Genomic DNA, 23831 nt, shown 5'->3' with positions numbered 1-23831 from the left:
GGGGTGCACCATCGGAGGAGTGTGTCTAGCACCGCCTTTTGGGCGTGTCTAGCACCATCTATTGATGGTCAACGCATATAAAATATCCACCTTTGTACCAATCCTAATAATGCAGATACATTGTCAGATGTTGTGGTGTGCATCATACAAACACCCCTGATGGCACTCACTGCAATTACACTGCTCCTCCTCAGCCTGGTCTGGCTCCCCCTCTCTTTCCCCTGCAAGCTGCAGCAACTTATTTACAAGTCAGTCACTCACTGACACTGACAGTCGCAGACTAGTTACTGCTGCTGCTGCTGGAAAAACGAGTGACGTGTCAATGCTGCTGCCGGCCGTCTGCCAGTATTGAATTTGTCTTCCTAAGGGGAACGCTGGCTGCATGCTGCTCCTCATCAGTGGCTGGCGTTGGCATAGCATAGAAGGAGAGATGTGGGCGTGTGACGGGTGGGCGTGTGGGCAGCATGACATAATCACGTCACATCACGCTGTTTTTATACATTGAGGTGGAGCCGGGAATTTGAAAGCCGGTGGCAGTGGCACCCTTGATTAACCCAGGTGTCCGGTCAGTGATGCAGTCCTGACAGGATGCAGCGTAGAGGGGACAATAATCAACCTGCTCGGCTATCGCTGCATCAGGCATTTGAAATCAGGATGCCAGACATTAGGGGGTGCCTGTGCGCACCAGGCACCCCCCCCTGCGCACACCTATGGGCATGCTGCATATCATTTTAATCAGCAGAATCTGCTTGTGCATCCTAGCCACATAGCAATGCAAATAAGATGCATTTTCATTAAAAAAAAGGTACCCGACGTTAGCATTGAGGCAAGATTTATGAGGACACATCTGTGTCCAAGCAGAGGAAGAGGTCACAGTGTTAGTGGCAGTGTGAGTGCTGTGTGCATGTGAGTGGGTTGGTTGTGCAGTAGTGTTCAGAATATGTGTTAGGAGCATTATGTGTGTCATGTAAAAATGCATTAATAATGTGCAACATATGTGTAAGGGGCACTATGTGTGCCATTAAGTGTATAAGGGCATTAATAATGTGCAGCATATGTGTAACAGGGTACTACTGTATGTGTGTCATTATGTGTATATGGGCACTAATAATGTGCAGCAAATGTGTAGGGGGCACTATGTGTGCCATTATGTGTATAAGGGCATTAATAATGTGCGGCATATATGTAAGGGACATTATGTGTAAAAGGGCATTTATAAAGGTTGTCATAATGTGTAAGGTGCATTATGTTTATAAGGACATTAATAATGTGTAAGGGGCATTACTGTGTGGAATTATGTGTATAAATGCATTACTAATGTGTGGCATTATGTGTATAAGGTGCTCTACTATGTGGTGTTGCGCATAGAAAGGGCACTACTGTGTCGTCTAATGTGAGTAAAGAGCAATAGGGTGTGGTGTAATGTGAATAAGGAGCAATTCAGTGTGATGTAATGTGAATAAGGGGCTCTACTGTGAGGAGTAATGTTTATAAGGTAAAGTAATACTACTGTGGGATGTAATATGAATTATGGACACTATCGCATGATGAGATGTGAATAAAGTTGCAGTACTGTGTGGCGTAATTGGAAATGGGGTTACTATTGTGTGGCCATGCCCCTTGCTAGCAAAAACACACCCCTTTTTGGGCTGTGCGCCAAATGTGCAAACTGTTCCTATTTAAAATATAGGGGGTACAAACACCAAAATAATGACTGCTATGGGTGAGGGGTGATGGTGCTGGGAAAGAGGTGCAAGGTCAGAGGCGGAACCAGCGGTGGTGCTAGGGGGCACCAGCCAAAATCTTGCCTAGGGCATCATATTGGTTAGGGCCGGCTCTGAGTGTTGACCAAATCACAGGTCCTAGGGAGCATGAAATGATGATAGAACAACCAATAGCAATTTATTTTTCAATTATTTTTTGATTGCTTTTAATGTGATGTATGTTTGTCCGTACATTGTTTTAACATATTAATTAATATATATATAGAGAGAGAGAGAGAGAGAGAGAGAGAGAGAAGTACACACTGTATACGTTGGTTTATGGCTAAAACAAAGTTGGAGAAAGGACCTCTGACGTCACCAGGGGAGGAACCACGTCACCAGGGGTGGATGACAGGCAGTGGCGTAACTAGAAATTTTTCTCCCCCAAGCCAAAAAATTCTTTGGCGCCCCCCCCCCCCCCCCCATAATTGGCACTAGTAAAGGGGCAAACATGCGCCAAAAGGGGGCGTGGCTTCATTTAAATGGGCGTGACTTACCATAAAGGGGCGTGGCATTGCAGGAAAAGACTACCTTATACCCCAGTTTTGCAACCTGCACGCCCAGACGTTGGCCACCACAGGAAAGAAAAATAATCCTGATTCATGCCCCTTACATTATTTGTCATTTTTCCTCCTTATAGTAATGCCCAGTATACATTATGCCACATACTGCAAAGGCCCTCAGACATTATGCCACACACAATAATGCACATGACACAATATGCACACACTGTAATGCCCCCGACACATTATGCCACACACCGTAATGCCTGTGACACATTATGACAGGAATCGCAATGCCCGTTATACATTATGCTACCCACTGCAATGCCCCTGATACATTATAGCACATACAATGTCTGTGACACAGTATGACACACACACCGCAATGATCCCGAGACATTATACCACATACCACAATGCCCGTGATATAGTATACAACACACCGTAATGCCTGACACATTATGACACACACTGCAATGTCCGTGATACATTATTCCACACACCGTAATTCCCATTACACATTAAGTTCTACAGTAAGGCTTCTAATTACTTTTAAATTACCTGCTCGTTGCCAGGGGTTTCATGCTCTTGGTTCCATGCACGGTGCCAGGGATTTTCATGCTCAGGGTGTCATGCTCGTTGCCAGGGGTTTCATGCACCGGGTGTCATGCTCGTTGCTAGGGGGTAGTGCTTGTTGCTAGGGCCATGCTCCCAGTGCCACATATGCCCCCAGTGCCAGATATTCCCCCACAGTGCCAGGTACATGCCCCCAGTGCCAAATATACCCCCCCCCCCCCAGTGCCACATATACCCCCAGTGCCAGATATTCCCCCACAGTGCCAGGTACATGCCCCCAGTGCCACATATACCCCCAGTGCCAGATATTCCCCCACAGTGCCAGGTATATGCCCCAAGTCCCAGATATTCACCCACAGTGCCAGGTACATGCCCCCAGTGCCAAATATACCCCCCCAGTGCCACATATGCCCCCAGTGCCAGATATTCCCCCACAGTGCCACATATGCCCCCTCAGTGCCAGATATTCCCCCACAGTGCCAGGTATATGCCCCCAGTGCCAGATATTCCCCCACAGTGCCAGGTATATGCCCCCAGTGCCAGATATTCCCCCACAGTGCCACATATGCCCCCTCAGTGCCTGCTCCCCCAGTGCCAGATATTCCCCCACAGTGACACATATGCCCCCAGTGCCAGATATTCCCCCACAGTGCCACATATGCCCCCTCAGTGCCTGCTCCCCCCAGTGCCAGATATTCCCCCACAGTGCCAGGTATATGCCCTCAGTGCCAGATATTCCCCCACAGTGCCAGGTATATGCCCCCAGTGCCAGATATTCCCCCACAGTGCCACATATGCCCCCTCAGTGCCTGCTCCCCCCAGTGCCAAATATTCCCCCACAGTGCCAGGTATATGCCCCCAGTGCCAGATATTCCCCCACAGTGCCACATATGCCCCCTCAGTGCCTGCTCCCCCCAGTGCCAGATATTCCCCCACAATGCCAGGTATATGCCCCCAGTGCCAGATATTCCCCCACAGTGCCACATATGCCCCCTCAGTGCCTGCTCCCCCCAGTGCCAGATATTGCCCCACAGTGCCAGGTATATGCCCCCAGTGCCAGATATTCCCCCACAGTGCCAGGTATATGCCCCCAGTGCCAGATATTCCCCCACAGTGCAACATATGCCCCCTTAGTGCCTGCTCCCCCCAGTGCCAGATATTCCCCCACAGTGCCAGGTATATGCCCCCAGTGCCAGATATTCCCCCACAGTGCCACATATGCCCCCTCAGTGCCTGCTCCCCCCAGTGCCAGATATTCCCCCACAGTGCCAGGTATATGCCCCCAGTGCCAGATATTCCCCCACAGTGCCAGGTATATGCCCCCAGTGCCAGATATTCCCCCACAGTGCCACATATGCCCCCTCTGTGCCTGCTCTCCCCAGTGCCAGATATTCCCCCACAGTGCCAGGTATATGCCCCCAGTGCCAGATATTCCCCCACAGTGCCACATATGCCCCCTCAGTGCCTGCTCCCCCCAGTGCCAGATATTTCCCCACAGTGCCAGGTATATGCCCCCAGTGCCAGATATTCCCCCACAGTGCACATATGCCCCCTCAGTGCCTGCTCCCCCCAGTGCCAGATATTCCCCCACAGTGCCAGGTATATGCCCCCAGTGCCAGATATTCCCCCACAGTGCCAGGTATATGCCCCCAGTGCCAGATATTCCCCCACAGTGCCACATATGCCCTCCTCAGTGCCTGCTCCCCCCAGTGCCAGATATTTCCCCACAGTGCCAGGTATATGCCCCCAGTGCCAGATATTCCCCCACAGTGCCACATATGCCCCCTCAGTGCCTGCTCCCCCCAGTGCCAGATATTCCCCCACAGTGCCAGGTATATGCCCTCAGTGCCAGATATTCCCCCACAGTGCCAGGTATATGCCCCCAGTGCCAGATATTCCCCCACAGTGCCAGGTATATGCCCCCAGTGCCAGATATTCCCCCACAGTGCCACATATGCCCTCCTCAGTGCCTGCTCCCCCCCCCCCCCCCGCTCCTTTGTGTTGGAGGGACACGGAGCGCATAGCGCGCGCCTCTCCCGTGTCCCTCCTGGCTCTCCGGCCGGTCTAATAAAGGAAGTGCCGGTTCGTGAGCCAATCAGAGCTCACGAAAGGCACTTCCTTTATTAGACCGGCCGGAGAGCCAGGAGGGACACGGGAGAGGCGCGCGCTGTGCCCTCCGTGTCCCTCCAACACAGCAGCGGAGGGAAGGAGACCGCAGATTGACATGCGGACGCTCGTCCGCATATCAATCTGCGCTAACTCAGTGGCGCCCCCGCAGCCCCTCGCCCCCAAGCCACCGCGAGGACTGCGGGGGCAGTAGTTACGCCACTGATGACAGGTGATAAAATCGCCCCAGCTCGCACTGCGATAATTGATTACATCGCAGGGATGTATCAATTATCGCATGCAGGGACAGAGCTTGTGCTCCAGCTCTGTCCCTGCGATGCCTCTTCGCAGAATCATCGGGGTATTTTTCAGAAAAAATACCCCAATGTCCTACTAGCCATGCGCCGCCCCCATCGGAGCCCCCCCCCCCCCCCGTCGCGACTACTCCCACGAGCCACGGACCCCTTCCCCAGCAGATCAATATACCTCCCAGTCCAAGGAGCCGGTCCGCGCTGCTTCTGCTGGGCTGCCGGATCCTGTGTGCTGCGGTGACCCCCGGTGCTGTAAAGTGCGCTGCCGCTTTGCAGCGTCACTTTACTGCACGGGGTCACATTGCAGCATATGGGGGACCCGGCCCCCAGCAGTGCGCAGCGGAGCAGTGGACACCGGCTACCTGGACAGGTTTTTTTCTTTTTTCTTTTTACACTTTGATCAGCTTTTGTGTCCATCGGACACACATAGCTGATCTCTGGAGCCGGATCCCGCTCAGCTCTCTCTGCCAGGAGCAGAGAAAGCTGGGCAAAAGGGTGCAGATCGCAGTACTGCCCTGTGATCTCGCCAGCCTGAGCTGGCAAGATTATCACAGGGCACACTGTGGTATTTTTTCAAATTTTTTTTTTTAGTAAATTTGGCAACAGATCACATTTCCCATTAAAGTGAATTAAAGGGTTTGGAGCAGTTTTTCATGAAAACTGCTCCAAATGCCCTGTAATACATTCAGGTGATACTAAAATGATGTGAACTTTTTAACATTATTTTATGTACAAATAATGTTAATGCATAGACCTCTGAATGAGTGAGATGCTTAGCTCCTCCCGCTCTGGGCATGTGACCGTGACGCCAGGAAGGGTCCTTCGCCCTCGCTCACACAGCAGTGACAGCGCAGCAGCAGCAGCAGCAGCCAGGGAGAGCAGCTCCCGTGGGTCGCAGTGAATGGATGACTTCTTGGGTGACTCCTCCCAGCCATGAGCCTGGGGTCCTGTAGCCCGGGCTGATCCGGCAGCCACCTGTGCCTATTAGCCAATTTGTCTTGTTGTTTGCTCTATCCCGGCAGTGCAGCGGGCAGGCCCGATCAGGGTCCTTCTTGGGTCTCGTCACGCTTGCTGTGTATGAGGTCCCCGGCAGCAGAACGAGAGATACGGCTGGATGTGCCGGTGACAGGAGGAGGCGAGATGGCCACCGGAGGAGTGCTGGGACCCGGGGGTCTGCGGCTCCTGGTCTGCTTCCTGGGGGTCTTTGTATGTTACTTCTACTATGGCATCTTACAGGAGACCATGTGAGTATCCGCTCTGCAGCTGCTCGGTGTATCACTGGGTATTACACACCTGTTGTATGGGAGAACATATGTCTGCACTCATACAGCTACTGTACCATAGCCTTACCTTATTCTCCCTTTAAACCGGAACACTCATGAATTACACAGGTTCTGTGGCTGGCTGACTTCGAGTCTGCCTTTCCCCTGATTTTAATCAGCCACAGAACCTGTATAATTCATGTGTCCGGCTTTAAAAAGATAGTATGGTAAGTCTAATACGGCTACACTGTCACACAGCTATATTTATTATAAAGCTACACCGCTGTTCCCTCAAACAGCTATACTGTCATACAGCTATATTATTATACCACTACACTGTCACACACCTAAACTATTATACAGCTGCACCTGCACGTAGCTTGTAGTGAGAGAGTCTGCACCTGTTGCATTGCATACCCTTTGAACTATATACGCAGAACACTGCACGATATTGCATGATCTGTATTTAGGTACATATCAACTTGCTAGGAATGTAACACACATTCTTAAACCCGTAACCATAGTAACCTAACCTGTATTTCTCTGACGTCCTAGTGGATGCTGGGACTCCGTAAGGACCATGGGGAATAGCGGCTCCGCAGGAGACAGGGCACAAAATAAAAGCTTAAGGATCAGGTGGTGTGCACTGGCTCCTCCCCCTATGACCCTCCTCCAAGCCTCAGTTAGATTTTTGTGCCCGGCCGAGAAGGGTGCAATCTAGGTGGCTCTCCTGAGCTGCTTAGAATAAAAGTTTAGTTAGGTTTTTTTATTTTCAGTGAGTCCTGCTGGCAACAGGCTCACTGCATCGTGGGACTAAGGGGAGAAGAAACGGACTCACCTGAGTGCAGAGTGGATCGGGTTTCTTAGGCTACTGGACACTAGCTCCAGAGGGACGATCACTGGTTCAGCCTGGATGGGTCACCGGAGCCGCGCCGCCGTCCCCCTTACAGAGCCAGAAGAGACGAAGAGGTCCGGTGAAATCGGCGGCAGAAGACATCCTGTCTTCAGACTAAGGTAGCGCACAGCACCGCAGCTGTGCGCCATTGCTCTCAGCACACTTCACACTCCGGTCACTGAGGGTGCAGGGCGCTGGGGGGGGAGCGCCCTGAGACGCAATATAACAGAATACCTTAGGTGGCAAAACAGAATACATCACATATAGCTCCTGGGCTATATGGATGTATTTTAATCCCCTGCCATTTTACACAAAAAAGCGGGAGATAAGGACGTCGTGAAGGGGCGGAGTCTATCTCCTCAGCACACAAGCGCCATTTTCCCTCACAGCTCCGCTGGAAGGACGGCTCCCTGACTCTCCCCTGCAGTCCTGCTTCAGAATCAGGGTAAAAAAGAGAAGGGGGGGCATTTTTGGCAGCAAATAACGATAATAACAGCAGCTATAAGGGAATAACACTTATATAAGGTTATCCCTGTATATATATATATATAGCGCTGGGTGTGTGCTGGCAGACTCTCCCTCTGTCTCTCCAAAGGGCTAAGTGGGGTCCTGTCCTCTATCAGAGCATTCCCGGTGTGTGTGCTGTGTGTCGGTACGCGTGTGTCGACATGTATGAGGAGGAAAATTATGTGGAGGCGGAGCAGTTGCCTGTGTTGGTGATGTCACCCCCTAGGGAGTCGACACCTGACTGGATGATTGTATTTAAACAATTAAGTGATAATGTCAGCAATTTGCAAAAAACTGTTGACGACATGAGACAGCCGGCAAATCAATTAGTGCCTGTCCAGGCGTCTCAGACACCGTCAGGGGCGCTAAAACGCCCGTTACCTCAGTGGGTCGACACAGACCCTGACACAGATACTGAGTCTAGTGTCGACGGTGACGAGACAAACGTAATGTCCAGTAGGGCCACACGTTACATGATCACGGCAATGAAAGAGGCATTGAACCTTTCTGACACTACAAGTACCACAAAGAAGGGTATTATGTGGGGTGAGAAAAAACTACCAATATTTTTACCTGAGTCAGAGGAAATAAATGAGGTGTGTGAAAAAGCGTGGGTTTCCCCCGATAAAAAACAGCTAATTTCTAAAAAATTATTAGCATTATATCCTTTCCCGCCAGAGGTTAGGGCGCGTTGGGAAACACCCCCTAGGGTAGATAAGGCGCTCACACGTTTATCAAAACAAGTAGCGTTACCGTCTCCTGATACGGCTACCCTAAAAGAACCAGCTGATAGAAGGCTGGAAAATATCCTAAAAAGTATATACACACATACTGGTGTTATACTGCGACCAGCAATCGCCTCAGCCTGGATGTGCAGTGCTGGAGTCGCATGGTCGGAGTCCCTGACCGAGAATATTGATACCCTGGATAGGGACAATATTTTGTTAACTATAGAACATTTAAAGGATGCATTACTATATATGCGTGATGCACAGAGGGATATTTGCACCCTGGCATCAAGAGTAAGTGCTATGTCCATCTCTGCCAGAAGAGCGTTATGGACGCGACAGTGGTCAGGGGATGCGGATTCCAAACGGCACATGGAAGTATTGCCGTATAAAGGGGAGGAGTTATTTGGGGCTGGTCTATCGGACCTGGTGGCCACGGCAACGGCTGGAAAATCCACCTTTTTACCCCAGGTCACTCCACATCAGCAGAAAAAGACACCGTCTTTTCAAACTCAGTCCTTTCGTTCCCATAAGTACAAGCGAGCAAAAGGCCACTCTTTTCTGCCCCGGGGCAGAGGAAGAGGAAAAAGACTGCACCATGCAGCCGCTTCACAGGAGCAGAAGCCCTCCCCTGCTTCTGCCAAGTCTTCAGCATGACGCTGGGGCTTTACAAGCAGACTCAGATATGGTGGGGGCCCGTCTCAAGAATTTCAACGCGCAGTGGGCTCACTCGCAAGTGGATCCCTGGATTCTACAGGTAGTATCGCAGGGGTACAAACTGGAATTCGAGGCGTTTCCCCCTCGTCGTTTCCTGAAGTCTGCTTTACCAAAGTCTCCCTCCGACAGGGAGGCAGTTTTGGAAGCCATTCACAAGCTGTATTCCCAGCAGGTGATAATCAAGGTACCCCTCCTGCAACAAGGAAAGGGGTATTATTCCACGCTGTTTGTGGTACCGAAGCCGGACGGCTCGGTGAGACCAATTTTAAATCTGAAATCCTTGAACACTTACATAAAAAGGTTCAAATTCAAGATGGAGTCACTCAGAGCAGTGATAGCAAACCTGGAAGAAGGGGACTATATGGTGTCTCTGGACATCAAAGATGCTTATCTCCACGTCCCGATATACCCTTCTCACCAAGGGTACCTCAGGTTTGTAGTACAAAACTGTCATTATCAGTTTCAGACGCTGCCGTTTGGATTGTCCACGGCACCTCGGGTCTTTACCAAGGTATTGGCCGAAATGATGATTCTTCTACGAAGAAAAGGCATTTTAATTATCCCTTACTTGGACGATCTCCTGATAAGGGCAAGATCCAGGGAACAGTTAGAAGTCGGAGTAGCACTATCTCAGGTAGTGTTACGTCAGCACGGGTGGATTCTAAATATTCCAAAATCGCAGCTGATTCCAACGACACGTCTACTGTTCCTAGGAATGATTCTGGACACAGTCCAGAAGAAGGTGTTTCTCCCGGAGGAGAAGGCCAGGGAGTTATCCGAGCTAGTCAGGAACCTCCTAAAACCAGGACAGGTCTCAGTGCATCAGTGCACGAGGGTCCTGGGGAAAATGGTGGCTTCTTACGAAGCGATTCCATTCGGAAGATTCCATGCAAGAACATTTCAGTGGGATCTACTGGACAAATGGTCCGGATCGCATCTGCAGATGCATCAGCGGATAACCCTGTCGCCAAGGACAAGGGTGTCTCTCCTGTGGTGGCTGCAGAGTGCTCATCTACTAGAGGGCCGCAGATTTGGCATTCAGGATTGGATCCTGGTAACCACGGATGCCAGCCTGAGAGGCTGGGGAGCAGTCACACAGGGAAGGAATTTCCAGGGCCTGTGGTCAAGCTTGGAAACGTCTCTTCATATAAACATTCTGGAACTAAGGGCCATTTACAATGCCCTAAGTCAAGCAAAACCTCTGCTTCAGGGTCAGGCGGTGTTGATCCAATCGGACAACATCACGTCAGTCGCCCACGTAAACAGACAGGGCGGCACGAGAAGCAGGAGGGCAATGGCAGAAGCTGCAAGGATTCTTCGCTGGGCGGAAAATCATGTGATAGCACTGTCAGCAGTATTCATTCCGGGAGTGGACAACTGGGAAGCAGACTTCCTCAGCAGACACGACCTTCACCCGGGAGAGTGGGGACTTCACCCAGAAGTCTTCCACCTGATTGTAAACCGTTGGGAAAAACCAAAGGTGGACATGATGGCGTCACGTCTAAACAAAAAACTGGACAGATATTGCGCCAGGTCAAGGGACCCTCAGGCAATAGCAGTGGACGCTCTGGTAACGCCGTGGGTGTACCAGTCAGTGTATGTGTTCCCTCCTCTGCCTCTCATACCAAAAGTACTGAGAATCATAAGAAGGAGAGGAGTAAGAACTATACTCGTGGTTCCGGATTGGCCAAGACGGACTTGGTACCCGGAACTTCAAGAGATGCTCACGGACGAACCGTGGCCTCTACCTCTAAGAAAGGACCTGCTACTGCAGGGGCCTTGTCTGTTCCAGGACTTACCGCGGCTGCGTTTGACGGCATGGCGGTTGAACGCCGGATCCTGAGGGAAAAAGGCATTCCAGAAGAAGTCATCCCTACTCTGGTCAAAGCCAGGAAGGACGTAACCGCAAAACATTATCACCGCATTTGGCGTAAATATGTTGCGTGGTGTGAGGCCAAGAAGGCCCCTACAGAGGAATTTCAACTGGGTCGTTTCCTTCATTTCCTGCAAACAGGACTGTCTATGGGCCTAAAATTAGGGTCCATTAAGGTTCAAATTTCGGCCCTGTCGATTTTCTTCCAGAAAGAACTGGCTTCAGTACCTGAAGTTCAGACATTTGTAAAAGGGGTGCTGCACATACAGCCTCCTTTTGTGCCTCCAGTGGCACCTTGGGATCTCAATGTGGTGTTGAGTTTTCTAAAGTCACATTGGTTTGAACCACTTTCCACTGTGGACTTAAAATATCTCACATGGAAGGTGTCGATGCTGTTAGCCTTGGCTTCAGCCAGGCGTGTGTCAGAATTGGCGGCTTTATCATATAAAAGCCCTTACTTAATTTTTCATTCTGATAGGGCGGAATTGAGGACTCGTCCTCAATTTCTACCTAAGGTGGTTTCTGCATTTCACATGAACCAACCTATTGTGGTACCTGCGGCTACCAGGGACTTAGTAAGTTGCTTGACGTTGTCAGGGCCTTGAAAATATATGTTTCCAGGACGGCTGGAGTCAGAAAATCTGACTCGCTGTTTATCCTGTATGCACCCAACAAGCTGGGTGCTCCTGCTTCTAAGCAGACGATTGCTCGTTGGATTTGTAGTACAATTCAGCTTGCACATTCAGTGGCAGGATTGCCACAGCCAAAATCAGTAAAAGCCCATTCCACAAGGAAAGTGGGCTCATCTTGGGCGGCTGCCCGAGGGGTCTCGGCTTTACAACTTTGCCGAGCAGCTACTTGGTCAGGGGCAAACACGTTTGCTAAATTCTACAAATTTGATACCCTGGCTGAGGAGGACCTGGAGTTCTCTCATTCGGTGCTGCAGAGTCATCCGCACTCTCCCGCCCGTTTGGGAGCTTTGGTATAATCCCCATGGTCCTTACGGAGTCCCAGCATCCACTAGGACGTCAGAGAAAATAAGATTTTACTTACCGATAAATCTATTTCTCGTAGTCCGTAGTGGATGCTGGGCGCCCATCCCTAGTGCGGATTGTCTGCAATACTTGTATATAGTTATTGTTACAAAGATTCGGGTTATTATTGTTGTGAGCCATCTTTTCAGAGGCTCCTTTGCGTTTATCATACTGTTAACTGGGTTCAGATCACAAGTTGTACGGTGTGATTGGTGTGGCTGGTATGAGTCTTACCCGGGATTCAATATCCTTCCTTATTATGTACGCTCGTCCGGGCACAGTATCCTAACTGAGGCTTGGAGGAGGGTCATAGGGGGAGGAGCCAGTGCACACCACCTGATCCTTAAGCTTTTATTTTGTGCCCTGTCTCCTGCGGAGCCGCTATTCCCCATGGTCCTTACGGAGTCCCAGCATCCACTACGGACTACGAGAAATAGATTTATCGGTAAGTAAAATCTTATTATATTACATATCTGAACCATTTTAAAATGTCATGTATGTTTTTCCTTTTTTTGTAGCAGTGTAGGCAATCTGTGGCTTTGTAGTGGTGATGGAACTACATGCTTCAGCTTGCTATAGTAGTATTCTACAATTAGCAGGGCATGCTGGTAGATGTGGAGAAACTTATAGAGCATGCTATTTAGTAAGACTTTGGTTCTCTTTTGTAGAACACGAGGGACATATGGCGAGGGGGAAAACAAGGAGAAGTTTCGATATGCACTGTCACTGGTATTTGTTCAGTGTATCATTAATGCTGTATTTGCCAAGTTTTGTAAGTATCATCTAGCTGAAAGATAATCATTGCTGTAAGTTAAGATACTGTGTATACCCTTGATAACCCCTCATGGTTCATAGAAATATTTATATTTAAAGTGTATAATATATATTTCTTCTTTAGGGTCCATAGGTTCCACAGGATTACCATGGGATATCTAGTGTTTACTCTAGGAGTGAAAAGGGGCATGGCAAACGGGGGCGTGGCCATGCAAATTAGGGGGCGTGGCCACACCCACGTAATTTTAGGGGGCGGTGCGGCCCACAGACACTACTATAGAGAGCGTCTGTGGCCGGCAACGTCACTGTTGGGGGCGTGCCCAGCACCTCCGTCGGTGCTGGGCTTCCCCCAGCTCTCTCCCAATGCGTGAATGGATGCCGCGCGCATGCGCACGTTATCTATACACGCCGGGAGGGCAGGAAGCGGGTGGCTGTTCTAGCAGGGCGCCGCAAAAGGGGCAGGGCGGGTTTTGCCTGCTAAAAAACGGGCAGGGCGCTGCGCCCTGCTAAAACAGCCTAGAGTGAACACTAGGATATCTGTGGTTTGGAATGAATTGGGCACCAAAGAGTTAAAGTTTTTCGGTCCCAGAAGGCACGCCTATAACCCCTGCCCAGCTTCAGGCCATTCAGTTTTTGTTTTGGTGACGGCAGAAGCCAGATACACCTTTTTTACAGGACACAGCTGATGCAGCCTCAAGCTTTTTTTTTATGTACCAGAGCTGGCAGTGCCGGTTGGCTGATTCACAACGGTGCTGCAGCTTCATCACTCCTGTCGGCACCACGACACTTGTCACGAGGTCCAGTGTTTTGGAGGACGCCGGTAAAGCATATGCTAGCTTCGGCTTTGCCGGGCACAGGACCACAGCTGGAAAATGGGGGAAGGTAAGTGACGGTTCAAGGACTCCAGAGTTGGAGATGCTTTGGAGGTGCTGATTGCGGGGACTGGGTTGCTTGTGTCTTCCGCTAGACCACCAGGGTGTATATATACTAGCACTGGGATGCTTGTAAGGTGGCAGACTGGGGTGGAGATATCAGCATAGAGGAGATAGGCTCTCCCTGGTAGCCCCTCCCCCAGCCCAGGGCGTGATTCTTTGAGAGTATTCCTGCCCTTTCTGGGCTGTAAATACTAACCTCCTCCATCTCTATTGAGATGCTCAGACAGTATTTGCTTTATAGGTCTCAGGAGGTTGCGTCCAGTCTCCCTGTATACCTTTCCCTGGGAAAGGTTATACAGCACTTATCCTACCAATCTTTGAGGTTTGACTAGTTGAGTCAGTGCCAGACTTGTTGCTAGCTACTGCTGTTTGTGTTCAAACTCTGCAGTAATTATTATACTAGCCCTGTTTTTCACATTCTATATCCAATACCAGGTGTTTAAGGGTTATTTTATACCTCACATTTTACTTGTAATTTGTAAGTGGTGTCACATTTGCATATTGTTGTTGTTGCTGCACTCTGCATGTGTGTTTAACTATGTCCAAAGGTAATGCCTATAAAGAAAAGATGTAGTCTGGGGCTCCTATACTGGTTTTTGCAGGACCTGCTCAGTCAATGTAGGCTTGCAGGATTTTATGCAAGATGGTCTCTGTTTGAGGTGTTATGCTGCACCAATACTCAGTACAGTGACTCTAGCACCTGTCCTAGAAACAGACTCCGCAGAATGCGTGCCCACGCCTACTGTGACTCTTCAACAGAGGATGCCTCAACAGTCTCGGGCTTCTTTGTTGGCCACACCTATGCAACCTCCTTTGATGGACATGTTTTCACAGTCTGTCCAGAGTGTAGCGCAGACGTCAGTTGCCTTTAAAGATACGTTACAGAGCGACAGACCAGGGGCCGTTAAAGCGTCCAGACGAGTTACACTCTCATCTTAGTTGGCACAGGCCCTGAATTCTAAGGCACATTCTAATCAGGAGGAAGACTATGTTCATGCCCAGAACAGTGTACTAAGGTTTATATTCCTGTCTTTAGTCAGGGCAGTCAAAGGAGGAGGAACCATCTTCTAGGCCTAAGGGTCCTATCTTGAAGTAACAGAGATTCATTAAGGTGTAGTTACCTCAGTCAGATCAGTCATGTGTGATGCCTGGAGTACTCCTAACCAAAAGTTTCAGGGGCAGATTTATTAAGCTCGGTGAAGTGATGAAGTAGAAGGTGATAAAGGACCAGCCAATCAGATCGTAACTGCCATGTCACAGGCAGGGTTTGAAAAATTACAGTTAGGATCTGATTGGCTTGCACTTCATCACCTTCTACTTTATTACTTCACCAGGCTTAATAAATCTGCCCCTCAGTTACCAAAAAAAGCTGGCTTTTATATATCCTCTCCCAGAGGGAGAATGTATGACGTGGGAAGTCCCCCCCCCCCCCTCCTCTGTAGATGCTCATTGTAGCTCGGCTAGTGAAAAGCTCTACATTGCCTAGTCTAGGCATGTCCAAACTGTGGCCCTCCAGCTGTTGTGAAACTACATATCCCAGCATGCTCTGACACAGTTTTGCTGTCACTGAATGCTAAAGCTGTGTCAGGGCATGCTGGGATGTGTAGTTTCTCAACAGCTGGAGGGCCGCAGTTTGGATATGCCTGGCGTAGTCCTTCTAAATCCTCTCTTAAAGATGCAAAGGATAGGAAAATAGAGAATTTCCTCAAACCCATTTTTTCTCAGGCAGGTGCTATTACTCGCCCCGCCATGGCTACTGCTTGGGTAGCAAAAGCCATTGAAGGCCGGGTAGACGCACTGGAGGTAGCCTTTGACTGCGGCTTCTAAGACCAAGGCATCATCCTTTTAGGTCAGGGGTAGCCAACCCTGGTCCTCAAGAGCTACCAACAGTGCACGTTTTCCAGGTCTCCTCTTTTAAAATGTGACCGTTAGTAATGTGCACCTGCCAGGTGAGCTGGAAAACGTGAACTGTTGGTAGCTCTCGAGGACCAGGGTTGGCTACCATTGTTTTAGGTCCTTTCGGCCACAGGGAAAAGACAAGGGGCAGGCCTTTCCCAATCAGTCCAGTTCCTATAAGGGTAAGCCAAGAATAAAGCAATCTTGGGCTGCCAGATATCCGGCTTCAAAACCAGATGACAGACTCTCTGCCTGATGGAACGGCCTCCTTCTGGGAGACCGACTTTTCCAGTTTGCAGAGGTCTGGGGTCAGACTACCACAGACACCTTGGTGCAGGAAGTGGTCTCTCACGGATACATTCTTACTTTTCAGAGACGTCATTTGCAGCTCTATTGTTGTACGGCCCCTCCAGCAGATCCTCTCAGGGCATTGACTCTGCATCAGGCCATTTATGCCCTTCTACAGTTAGTAGTCATAATGCCAGTTCTGTCACTTCAACAATGGACAGGGTTTTACTCCACACTGTTCCTGGCATGCAAACCAAATGGCTCTTTTCGACCCATGTTCGACCTCAGGGCTCTCAACAAGTTTGTCCGAGTACCCAGGTTTCGCATGGAAACTTTCTGTTCCACTGTCATTGCATTGGAGCCTGTGGATTTTATGGCTTCTTTGGACAATCGGTACACACGCATACCTGCATGTACCTATCAATTCCATCCATCAGCTTTACCTCAGGTTTGCCATTCTTCACCAGCATTATCTGTTTCGGGCACTGCCCTTCAGAATCTCTACGTCCCTGGGCTCTTTAACTATATGATGGAAGTCATGGCTGCACGTCTCGGGCATCAAGCAGTTTGGATTTTCCACTACCTAGACGATCTACTGATCCTGACTCGGTCTCTGAGGTTCTGCAGCAGCATCTTTGTTTGATCATTGCCTGTCTGCAGATGCACGGTTGGATTATCAAATGGAAGAAATCCTCCCTGGCTGCGTCTCAAAGAATATTACTTCTGGAAGCCATCTTAGATTCTCATGCTCAGAGGATTTTTCTGCCAGCAGACAAGAGGACTGTACTACTCTCTCGTCTGCACAGTTTTCTTCAATGCCAGTGAGTGTCCATACACCCACACTCAGCCATGCAGGTACTGGGGTCCATGGCCTCCACCTTCAACATTGTGGAATACGCCCAATTTCACTCCAGACGTTGGTAACGCGTGATCCTGTCACTTTGGGATGGACAGCGTCATCTTCTCAGAGCCCAGACAATGGTGGTGTCTCTGGAGGTTCGGCTTTCACTCTCATGGTGGCATCAGACGTCCCACCTGGACAAAGGCCATCTATTTTGGATCTGATTGGGTTCTACTCACCACGGATTCAATCCGCGGACTCAGTCTGGTGCAGAACCTTTTTCAGGTTTGGCCAGTGCAGGTCTAATCGGGCAACGCGACTACAGTAGCTTACTTCAACCATCAGGGAGGCATGCAAAATTTAGCTGCCATGAGGTGACACATCTTCACTTGGGCAGAGCGTCATCTTCCAGCAGTATCGGCAGTGTTCATCACAGGAGTTTTCAACTGTGAAGCGGACTACCTAAGCCACCAGGATATACACTCGGGAGAGTGGGCTCTACATACAGAGGTCTTTCAGAATCTAGTGGACAGGTAGGGTCGTCCAGAGGTGGGTCTTGTGGCATCAGGCCACAATCACAAACTGCCAGTATACGGGTCCGGGACCAGGGATCTCGCAGCCACCTTCGTAGACGCTCTAGCAGTGCGGTGGAACTTCAATATGGTATGTATCTTCCCTCCAGATTTACTTCTTCCGTGGCTGCTGCGCAAGTTCAAGAAGTAGGGAGGCACAATGCTTCTCAGCTCCAGACTGGCCGAGGCATCTTTGGTTTGCAGACTGCAAGGTCTGTAAGTCGACACTCCTCTCAGACTGTCTTTAAGGCAGGATTTTTTAGCACAGGGTCGCAGTTTACAACCAAGATCTGGCTCGGCTGTCTTTGACGGGGGTCTGGGACTGAGGGTCGACAGCACAAAGGTCGACACACCTAAGGTCGACGCCAATTGGTCGACACACCTTAGGTCGACATGGACAAAAGGTCGACAGGACCAAGGTCGACATGGACAAAAGGTCGACATGAGTTTTTTTTTATGTTTTTTTGGTGTCGTTTTCTTCGTAGAGTGACCGGGAACCCCAATTAGTGCACCGCATCCCCTCGCATGGCTTGCTTCGCTCGCCATTCTTCGGGCATGGTCCTTCGCTCCGCTACCGCTTCGCTCGGCACACTTTACCGTTCCAATCGCAGTCCACGTGGATCGTTAAGTATGAAAAGGTTCAAAAAAAGAAAAAAATCGTGAAAAACTCATGTCGACCTTTTTCCATGTCGACCTTGTCCATGTCGACCTTTTGTCAATGTCGACCTAAGGTGTGTCGACCAATTGGCGTCGACCTAAGGTGTGTCGACCTTTGTGCTGTCGACCTGGAGTCCGGATACCCTTTGACGGCGTGGCTCTTGAGACATCCCTTTTAAAATCTAAGTGCTTCAGCAAGGATTTATTACAGGATTTGTCACACTTATTTCCACTGGTCTTCACAGAATAACTACAATCCTTCAACTTTCAGAGTGGCAAGAGTACTTGCTTTCCTTCAAGCAGGTTTGGATTTAGGTCTTTGACTAGGGTCCCTCTAGGTACAGGTATCTGCCCTGTCCGTGTGATACCTGAGAAAGATTGCTTCTCTGCCAGATATCGGGACTTTTTCAGGGGGTCCTGTGTATTCAGCCTCCATTTGCCCCATCGGTGGCGCTGTGAGACATGTCTTTTGGTTCTACAGGCGTTACAGGCAGCCCCGTTTGAACCATTGGACTCTGTGTATTTAAAGTGGCTGACGGAAAAGACCTCTCTTCCTCGTGGCTATTGCCTCTGCTCGTAGAGTGTCTGATTTAGTGGCGCTTTCTTATCGCTCTCCTTTTTTGATTTTTATTCAGACAGAGCTGTCGTCAAGACTAGGTTTGTATACCTTCCTAGGGTGGTCTCCAAGTTTCATATCAATGAAGAGATTGTGGTTCCGGCCTTTCAATCTCCAAACCCTACCACAAGTGATGTATAGTTGGATGTGGTATGAGCACTTCAGATTTATGTGGAGCAAACTATTCGCAAATCTGATGCTCTTTTTGTTTTGTACGTTTTTTACAAAAGAGGATGGCCTGCTAACAAGCAGACCTTGGCTTGATGGCTTTGAATGACCATTGCGGAAGCATACATGGAAGGGGATTTACCTGTTCCTACGGTGTTGAAGGCTCATTCCACTAGGTCTGTGGGGCCTTCAGGGGTGTCTAGTCGTAGAGCATCTGCTGAACAGTTATGCAGAATAGCCACATGGTCTTCCGTCAATACTGTCCTATGTTTCTATTCGTTCAATACCTTTTGCCTCCCAGGATGCTGCATTTGGGAGACGGGTTCTCCGTTCTGCTCAGGAGCGTCCCCTCCCTTAGGGGATACTGCTTTAGGACATTCCCATGGTAATCCTGTGGAGCCTATGGACTCTGGAGAATAAAATGAGAGTTATAGTAGACTTACCACGGTTAACTCTATTTCTTCGAGTTCCGTAGGCTCCAAAGAGCTCTTATGATGCACCTAGCTTGTGGGTATTACTATTATATGGTCACTAGTTCTCCTCTTCTGATATGAGTTGTGTTTCTTGAATGTTCCATACTTCCTTCTCGTCTGTTGTGCTCCTGCCTTGGGTTTGTTTACTAAACTGAATGGCCTGGGGCTGGGGAGGGGTTATAGGTGAGGAAGACCCAGTGCATTCTGGTACCGAAAAGCTTTAACTGTTCCCATGGTAATCCTGTGGAACCTTAACCATGGTAAGTCTATCATAACTCTTATTTTAGGCTTTCGTCTTTGTAGTCTTTTTCTTGCTTAGTGAGTAACTTTTGATTTATTAGAGAGAAGGGGGCGATAATATCTACATGCATCATTAGTCCTAGCACACTACTCTTTTGGTTTACTTCATGTAAAGCATTTTCTGGTACTAGCAGCATTGTCCTAAAAATAAACCATTGTGTTGTTACAGTGATCGGTTTCTTCGATACAAAGGGTAAGGCAGACCGCACACAGAGCTGGCTCTATGCGGCATGCTCACTATCCTACGTAGGAGCCATGGTGTCCAGTAACTCAGCACTCCAGTATGTCAACTACCCCACACAGGTGAGACCAAACCTATACCCCCCCCCCCCCCATATAATGTCCATGCAAATGGATATGTACTGCTTATGTTTCTGTAGGAAATAAAAAAAAATACGTAATTGACTGGAAAACTCAAAACGGCTATTTTTCAGTGTACTGGTACTATTTTTCCTTTACTGGTATATGGTTGGTGAAGCGCTTTCACCTTAGATGTGTCTATTAGTAATTATAGGTACAATGTATGGGGATTTTGTATATGTAATTGGTGTGTATGGCTAATGATGATGGAGAAGGCGTAATTACTGTAGATAAAATATGCTTTATTTAAATGAGTCTGGGGTTCTCCTGTAGGGAGTACTCTTTATAGTGATCGGGATTCAGAAACAACCTACTCTGAATGTGGGGGCCTTCTGGAGAATTTTGGTTGCTCTTGTAGGGACTACTTTAATCTTATTGGCCAGACTTTTATCTTTGTTATATACCGCTGACATTGGTGCAGCTTTACTAGCCATAGGGAAGTGAGCAGGTGTTAGGGTGTGTGGCACCCTGCGCGCACCCTAATTCACTTACCGGTAAGTGCACATTTGTCCCACAGTGAAGGAATGAGGAGAGGAGTGTGAAATTCCTCAGTTAAGCAGGCTATGGCCCAGTACACACTAGAGCATTCTCTGACTGATATGTTGTTTCTGGCCAAATCGTACATTGGCAGGATTGTTCAGTGTCTATTTGTGATTTGGGCACTTCTGCAGTCGTTAGCGATGTCTTCTGATCGGCCCTGCTGCAGGGTCAACCAGAAACATCACTAGCATCATGGCATTCTCCATCGTTCCTGCATTGACAAGTGTGTATGCACTTACCAGTGCTGGGATGAGCTGGCTACGCATCGTCATTTTGTTAGGCTTGTCTGGATACGTCAAACTGCGGGGTACCGGTACAAGAAAAATAAGTAACTTTGTGTAACTCACAGATGCAACTTGTTACCCTTCTTGTTACGCAACTGAATGCGGACGGCCAAACCAAGTCCTGTGGGTGAGAACGGTGTATAAATCAGGGGTAATAGCATAGCGTACCCGTTTATCATCAGTAACAACTTGGAAGTTGCATCTGTGAGTTTTTATCCAGGTTTGCTTATGATTGACTGTTATGAAAACCATTTTTCTCTGGACTCAGTTCAGTCATATCGATAATAAGGGTATTAACCCTATGTTTACGGCAACTGCTTGTGGTTTAATATTGCTATTCTGAAAGCATTTGTTTTTAAAGAAATTATTTTTTAATGTTATGTTATTCTATTTTTAATCTAGAGCGCTCCTTGTTACTTATTTAGGGTGAATTTATAATGCTAATCCTAAAGGTAAATCTGCAAACGTAGAACAAAAAACACAGCATGGTACTTTCAGGGTTTAGAAAGATGCATCATCTAATGCAAGACATATAAGCAATGTTTCTGGACGTTTCAGAGCCCTATTGCCAGGCTGCAAATATACAGTGCATCTGAAAAGTATTCACAGGGCTTCACTTTTTACACATTTTGTTATGTTACGGCCTTATTCCAAAATGGAAAAAAAAATATTTTTTACCTCAAAATTCTACACACAATACCCCATAATGACAACGTTGAAAAAAAGTTGTTTTTTTTTTGGTTTCTCTAACGTCCTAGTGGATGCTGGGGACTCCGTAAGGACCATGGGGAATAGACGGGCTCCGCAGGAGACAGGGCACTTTAAGAAAGAATTTGGATACTGGTGTGCTCTGGCTCCTCCCTCTATGTCCCTCTTCCAGACCTCAGTTTGAATCTGTGCCCGGACGAGCTGGGTGCTACTTAGTGAGCTCTCCTGAGCTTGCTAAAAAAGTATTTTGTTAGGTTTTTTTTTATTTTCAGAGAGATCTGCTGGCAACAGACTCTCTGCTACTTGGGACTGAGGGGAGAGAAGCAGCCCTACTCACTGAAGATAGGTCCTGCTTCTTAGGCTACTGGACACCATTAGCTCCAGAGGGATCGTACACAGGATCGCACCCTTGGTCGTCCGATCCCGGAGCCGCGCCGCCGTCCCCCTCGCAGAGCCGGAAGACAGAAGCCGGTGACAGAAGCAAGAAGACTTCGAAATCGGCGGCAGAAGACTTCAGTCTTCATATGAGGTATCGCGCAGCACTGCAGCTGTGCGCCATTGCTCCCACACTAAACCAACATACTCCGGTCACTGTAGGGTGCAGGGCGCAGGGGGGGGTGCCCTGGGCAGCAATTAGAGACCTCTTGGCAAAAGGGGCATATATACAGTTGGGCACTGTATATATGCATGGGCCCCCGCCATATTTTTACACTAAAACGCGGGACAGAAGCCCGCCGCTGAGGGGCGGGGCTTCTTCCTCAGCACTCACCAGCGCCATTTTCTCTCCACAGCTCCGCTAAGAGGAAGCTCCCCAGGCTTTCCCCTGCAGAGTCACGGTAGAAGAGGGTAAAAAGAGAGGGGGGGGCACATAAATTTGGCGCAAAAACAGTATATACAGCAGCTACTGGGTTAACACTAAGTTACTGTGTGATTCCTGGGACATATAGCGCTGGGGTGTGTGCTGGCATACTCTCTCTCTGTTTCTCCAAAGGGCCTTGTGGGGGAACTGTCTTCAAATAGAGCATCCCCTGTGTGTGTGGTGTGTCGGTACGTTTGTGTAGGCATGTTTGACGAGGAAGGCTATGTGGAAACAGAGCGGGAACAAATGAATGTGGGGACGGCGCCGACACCCGATTGGATGGATATGTGGAAGGTTTTAAATGATAATGTTACTTCCTTGCATAATAGGTTGGATAAAGCTGAAGCTTTGGGACAGACGGGGTCTCAGCCCATGCCTGATCCTATGTCGCAGAGGCCGTCAGGGTCTCAGAAGCGCCCACTATCTCAAATTGTTGACACAGATATCGACACGGATTCTGACTCCAGTGTCGATGGCGATAATGCAAAGTTGCAGCCTAAAATAGCAAAAGCCATCCGTTACATGATTATATCAATGAAAGATGTGTTGCACATCACAGAGGAAACCCCAGTCCCTGACGAGGGTTTATATGTATGGGGAAAAAAGGCAAGAGGTGACCTTTCCCCCTTCACATGAGTTATGTGAAAAGGCTTAGGAATCTCCAGATAGAAAACTGCAGATTTCCAAACGGATGCTTATGGCGTATCCTTTCCCGCCAACGGACAGGTTACGCTGGGAATCCTCCCCTAGGGTGGACAAAGCTCTCACACGCTTATCCAAGAGGGTAGCCCTGCCGTCACAGGATACGGCCACCCTAAAAGATGCTGCGGATAGAAAGCAGGAGGGTATCCTGAAGTCTATTTATACACATTCGGGTACCTTACTAAGGCCGGCGATTACGTCGGCCTGGATGTGTAGTGCGGTAGCAGCATGGACAGATACCTTATCTGAGGAGCTTGATACCTTGGATAAGGATACTATATTAATGACCCTGGGGCATATAAAAGACGCTGTCCTATATATGAGAGATGCTCAAAGAGACATTAGCCTACTGGACTCTAGAATAAATACAATGTCGATTTTCTGCCAGAAGGGTCCTGTGGACTCGGCAATGGACAGGTGATGCCGACTCAAAAAGGCACATGGAGGTTTTACCTTACAAGGGCGAGGAATTGTTTGGGGACGGTCTCTCGGACCTGGTCTCCACAGCTACTGCTGGAAAGTAAATTTTTTTGCCATATGTTCCCTCACAGCCTAAGAAAGCACCGTATTACCAAATGCAGTC

General features: G+C 48.9%; 1 protein-coding gene across 1 annotated transcript in view; it reads left to right on the top strand.

Annotated features, from left to right (window-relative positions):
* Window positions 1-6065: 6065 nt before the first annotated feature.
* Window positions 6066-23831, top strand: part of SLC35B1 (solute carrier family 35 member B1) — a 117345-nt gene continuing 99579 nt past the window's right edge. Inside the window, exons 1-3 of the mRNA XM_063959879.1 lie at window positions 6066-6503; window positions 12944-13047; window positions 19965-20098. Coding sequence (XP_063815949.1) covers window positions 6337-6503; window positions 12944-13047; window positions 19965-20098 — 405 coding nt within the window. The 5' untranslated portion in view covers window positions 6066-6336. The remainder of the gene's footprint in view (window positions 6504-12943; window positions 13048-19964; window positions 20099-23831) is intronic.

Source organism: Pseudophryne corroboree, chromosome 3 (genome assembly GCF_028390025.1).
Source record: "Pseudophryne corroboree isolate aPseCor3 chromosome 3, aPseCor3.hap2, whole genome shotgun sequence".
In the NCBI taxonomy this organism is placed as follows: Eukaryota; Metazoa; Chordata; class Amphibia; order Anura; family Myobatrachidae; genus Pseudophryne; species Pseudophryne corroboree.
The sequence above is the reverse complement of the archived record's forward strand: the minus strand, read 5'-3'. Positions and strand labels throughout refer to the sequence as shown.